The sequence below is a fragment of the Volvox carteri genome, assembly GCF_000143455.1.
Source record: "Volvox carteri f. nagariensis unplaced genomic scaffold VOLCAscaffold_912, whole genome shotgun sequence".
Classification (NCBI taxonomy): Eukaryota; Viridiplantae; Chlorophyta; class Chlorophyceae; order Chlamydomonadales; family Volvocaceae; genus Volvox; species Volvox carteri.
Window position 1 is genome coordinate 1,721 of NW_003308373.1, and position 2,287 is coordinate 4,007.

Sequence of the window (2,287 nt, forward strand, 5' to 3'; positions counted from 1 at the left end):
TGGTGGTGGTGCATATGGGATGCCTGACCATGAAACCACGTGGTGCACCGCCATCACTGCTCACCAGATGCGGGCTGAGCTTGCTGCAGTGAAACAAGCTGCCAGGGCAGGTGCAGTGAAAGAAGCAGCCAAGCTGGGCAAAGGTGGCCAGCAGGGGCCAGCATGGAAGAGACTGCTGGGGAAGTGCAAGGCGGTGGGTTAGCAGGGATGCAGCAGGATGCTGGAGTTGACAATCTTTGTGGCCTGTAATAGATGGCTCGGTGGCATATAGAGAAATGTATGAGGTCAGGCATTACTACTAATGCACACACTTAAGTCCCTGGAGGTTTACGGATTGAGACCTGCAAGGAGTGAAGTTCATAGTTATGATATTGATAATGGAAGGCAGTTGTGGTTCAGGAATGTAGTTGAGCTGCAGGTAATCCGGCTTACTCTATAGGATGCTACTGGTGGGTGATTTACCTGAGTGATCCACTGAAACATTGAGGTTTGTCACCTTAACGGTGTGGAGTGTTGGAGTACATACATTTATTTGTGATAGCAGACTTGGAGTCTGGAGCCCACATATTGATGGGTTGCTGGTCATGACTTATAAGCCCACACTGAACAACTTCTGAGATGTGTGCAAAACATGGGCCAGGGGTGGTCATGGAGTGCAGTGTATGAGTCATGTAAACAATGTAAAACATGTGCCAATGTGGTCATGGAATGCAGTGTACGAGTCATGTAAACCAAGCAAAACATGGGCCAGGGTGGTCATGGAATGCAGTGTACGACTCATGGAATGTGTGCAAAACATGGGCCCGGGTAGTCATGGAGTGCAGTGTACGACTCATGGAATGAGTGCAAAACATGGGCCAGGGTGGTCATGGCCTGCATTGTTGCATCATGGAATACCATGCGCAATATGACCTGGTCATGTTCCGCATATTTATGAGCAGGTACATGACCACCTTTATGACCTCATGGGGTCATAAAGTGCAGCCATGACTGAATACGGTCATATTGCGGTCCCATGACCTGTCATAAATCCCATCATAAATGACACCATGACCACGCATTTCATGACCCCAACCAGTCATATCCTGCACTTGCTTATGCAAACTATGAACTGATCCATGACCGGATCCATGACTTAATGACAAATTATGACCGGATCCATGACCACATACATGACCAAATCCATGACTTAATGGCAAATTATGACCGGATCCATGACCGCATCCATGACCAAATCCATGACTGGAAAACCCATCCATGACCAAGTCTTTCCCCGAGTGCCCCCGGCCTCTCCGGGCCCCGACCCGCGAGTTAACACTCGTGTCGGCTCCCACACACCACGGGGCTGCTGCCCCCCGGCCTCTCCGGGCCCCGACCCGCGAGTTAACACCCGTGTCGGCTCCCACACACCACGGGGCTGCTGCCCCCCGGCCTCTCCGGGCCCCGACCCGCGAGTTAACACCCGCGTCGGCTCCCACACACCACGGGGCTGCTGCCCCCCGGCTTCTCCGGGCCCCGACCCGCGAGTTAACACCCGCGTCGGCTCCCACACACCACGGGGCTGCTGCCCCCCGGCCTCTCCGGGCCCCGACCCGCGAGTTAACACCCGCGTCGGCTCCAAACCACCACGACCTTCCCGGGCCCACGGGCTGCGAATTACCTCTCACACCCGCACCACACTACACCCCGTTACTTCTCCTTGCACTCTTTGGCGAAGTGCCCAGGCTTATTGCACTTGAAACAGACACCCGCCGCCGTCGCCTGCTTCACCCCGGCCCCCGCGCCAGAGCCGGCCGGCACGCTCGCGGGTTTGGCCTGCTTGGGCTTCTTGCCCGCCACCGCCTTCACAGCCTGCTTCAGCGCCTTGCGCTCCTCCTCCGTCTCTGCGTATGCCATGCCACGCATCTCATGCACGACCTCCCAGCCGTGGTTGTATGCCACGACCAGCTCCTTCGCGACCCCCCGGAACACGGCCTTGCCGTTGATGATGGCAGTCTCCATGGCCTCGATGTTCCTGAAGCGTTCCTCGCCGGGCCGAGCCGCGAGGACGTTGCGCCACGCGTCCTCAATGTCCATTACCACATTGTAGCATTTCTCGATATGCGTGCGCTGTCCGCTGAGAGACTTGTTCGCTTTGCCCTCGCTGGCGCCGAAGTCACATTTGAAATCCTCAAGGGCAACACGGGCCCGCTTCGCCGGTGGACCGTCGACCGCCTGCACGTCAGGCTTCGTGTCCATAAGCTTCTTAATGGTTGTCAGCTGCAGCTTCACGGCGTCAGCTGGTCCA

The 2,287-nt window shown here is 56.4% G+C and overlaps 2 protein-coding genes across 2 annotated transcripts; both read right to left on the reverse strand.

Annotated features, from left to right (window-relative positions):
• Positions 1–1,189: 1,189 nt before the first annotated feature.
• VOLCADRAFT_71942 (uncharacterized protein) lies at positions 1,190–1,594 on the reverse strand (the record flags this gene model as incomplete). Its single annotated transcript, XM_002959828.1, has 1 exon — positions 1,190–1,594. A coding segment is annotated over one exon (405 nt), but the record flags the coding sequence as incomplete, so codon positions are not given.
• Positions 1,595–1,667: 73 nt separating this feature from the next.
• VOLCADRAFT_108784 (uncharacterized protein) lies at positions 1,668–2,287 on the reverse strand. Its single transcript, XM_002959829.1, has one exon. The coding sequence runs from the start codon at positions 2,236–2,238 to the stop codon at positions 1,690–1,692; it is 549 nt and encodes a 182-aa protein (XP_002959875.1). The 5' UTR covers positions 2,239–2,287; the 3' UTR covers positions 1,668–1,689.

Excerpts from the sequence above, each read along its gene's own strand:
- VOLCADRAFT_108784 (XM_002959829.1), bottom strand. The coding sequence starts at position 2,238 with ATGGACACGAAGCCTGACGTGCAGGCGGTCGACGGTCCACCGGCGAAG.